We start from the raw sequence: 2,347 nt of genomic DNA on the forward strand, positions 1-2,347 counted from the left end.
CGTTCTCTTGTTGATTGTGTGTCTGTGGGCTGGGCTCAGGGCCAGGCACATTAGCAAAAAGGGTTTGGAAGTGCTTCTCTTCCTTTTAAAGATGAGCAAACAGGCTGGGAGGAGCTAAAAGGTGTTTGCAGTGACCTTGGCAGATTGAGGTTTGAATCTAGTGGACCTGACCCAAATCTAGTCTTTCTAGAAGCTCCCAGGGCTCAGAGATGTTGGCTGGGAGGCTGAGGGATGAACTGCATGAGGGTTTCACAAGAAGCGTGGCTGCTGGGCCTCTGTGGGCCGAGTCGTTGGTGCAGCCCCCACCTCAAGGAGGGCTCAACCTGTCCTCATAGGCGTAGGGTCCCCCACCCTGGGCCGCCTGAGGACAGGGAGGCCTCCAAGCCCAGAAACGCACCTGAAAATCTCACGCCGCTGCATTCCAGAGGCAAGCATGTGGGCATTTTGTATGTCTCCACTGATGCAATCCTTAATAATTCATAATCCAATGGCTGTTCGTACGCAAAGCAGAAAACACAGTGCTGTCGGGTTTCTGTTGGTGGAGGGAATCAGGGAATCATTTGTGATGCTGAACTTTACATTTTAGTCAAAAATGTGAACATGTGTCCGTGGAAAGAGTACTTTGTGGAGGGGCAGGAGTTTAGGGAGAGGGAGTATATTGGTCTGTTTCTGTTTCTTATAACAAAATACCTCCAACTGAGTAATTTGTAAGAAATGAAATTTATTGCTTACAGTTTCAGAGTCTGGGAAGTCCAAAGTCTAGGGAAGAAATCTAGTGAGGTCTTTGGTGGTGGTTTTACATCAATGCAGGGCTCTCACGTGGCAGAACCACGCCCATGACCACCATTTTTAGTCCATTCATTAAGAGCATGTCCTACAATGTAATCACCTCTTCAAGGCCCCATCTTTCAATTACCGCAATAGGATTTCCCACCCTCAGCAGTTACAATGGGGATTAAGTTTCAGTACATAAAACTTGGGAAACACAATTCAGTCCTTATCAGGGAGAAAGGGTTCTGGTTTTGCAAGGGACAGTCAGGCCACCTGACCCTGTTGGTGATTTCTCCGAGGCTTGCTCTGCTTCCCTCCTGAGGCACATGAGGGTCTTGGCCCACACGGGGTTGGGTGTAGCACCCAGCTTGGATGCAGAAAAGCCCCACCTGAGTACCCAAGGAGGATCACAGAAGATCCCATGGGGGGACGTGGTTGCCTGGCATCCAGCCTATAAACAAGGAACCAGGAGACGGAAACCTCACCTGGATGGGGCCTCTGACCGTGTCCCTCCTCGTCTGTACCCAGAGCCTGCTGTGGTGTTCGCCAAAGATCAGCCTGTGCGCAGCGAGATGAAGGCCGGGGCAGGAGCCAGTGCCACGCTGAGCTGCGAGGTGGCCCAGACCCAGACAGAGGTGACTTGGTACAAGGATGGGAAGAAGCTGAGCTCAAGCTCAAAGGTGCGCATGGAGGCTGCAGGCTGCATACGGCGGCTGGTGGTGCAGAAGGCAGGGAAGGTGGACGCTGGGGAGTACACCTGTGAGGCTGGAGGCCAGAGCGTCTCCTTCTACCTGGATGTCACAGGTGAGTAACAGGGTTGGGGGGTGGTGGCGGGGACCCAGAATGTCGAGTGTGAAACTCCGAGGGCACATNACAGGGTTGGGGGGTGGTGGCGGGGACCCAGAATGTCGAGTGTGAAACTCCGAGGGCACATTTAGGCAGCTCAGGGTGCTGTGAGGCCCTGGCATTCTGCATATCCGTGGGAATCCACGCCCCCAGCTTTGAGTGCCTAGGGGCTCCCAGGGTCATATCCTTGTGTCACGAGACCGGAGCTGGCTACGGGCTGAGCTGACCCCAGTGTGCATCCTGTGAGGCTGATCTAGGGGTGGTGGTGACAGTGGGGTGATGACCACAGGTGGATCTGGGGTCTGGTCTGATCTGAAACACCTCTCCGGATGATGGGGACAACAGGGAGGATTACTGGTGGGTGTCAGGGGCTCCCCCGCCCACTCATTCCTGCTGGCTGGGCCTTGGAGCTGTGCAAGTCCACACTCAGTCCCTTGACAATCACCATGTCCATCTGTCCTTCCCTGCTCAAGTCCTTCTCCTTTCCACACTGTCCACCCTGTCACTGAGCCTGGGGATAGGAGACCACATGCAGCTCAACCACCTCTCTCCTGATTGGCCCACACTGACACTCACCTCTCTCCTGATTGGCCCCAGGTGGCACTCAGCTCCCTTCTGATTGGTCCACATTGGCACTTAGCTCACTCCCGATTGGCCATGCCTGGCACTCAACTCTGTCTTCCTGATTGGTTGACACTGGCACTCAGCTCTCTCCCAGTTGGTTCACCCA

The 2,347-nt window shown here is 54.3% G+C and overlaps 1 protein-coding gene across 1 annotated transcript in view; it reads left to right on the forward strand.

Annotated features, from left to right (window-relative positions):
• Positions 1-1,097: 1,097 nt before the first annotated feature.
• LOC103583290 (obscurin-like) overlaps positions 1,098-2,347 on the forward strand; it is a gene marked incomplete at its 3' end in the record, with an annotated part of 2,630 nt that continues 1,380 nt past the window's right edge. Inside the window, exon 1 of the mRNA XM_008564649.1 lies at positions 1,098-1,575. Within this exon, the coding sequence (XP_008562871.1) occupies positions 1,098-1,575 (478 nt within the window). The remainder of the gene's footprint in view (positions 1,576-2,347) is intronic.

Source organism: Galeopterus variegatus, unplaced genomic scaffold, assembly GCF_000696425.1.
Source record: "Galeopterus variegatus unplaced genomic scaffold, G_variegatus-3.0.2 Scaffold21295, whole genome shotgun sequence".
Classification (NCBI taxonomy): Eukaryota; Metazoa; Chordata; class Mammalia; order Dermoptera; family Cynocephalidae; genus Galeopterus; species Galeopterus variegatus.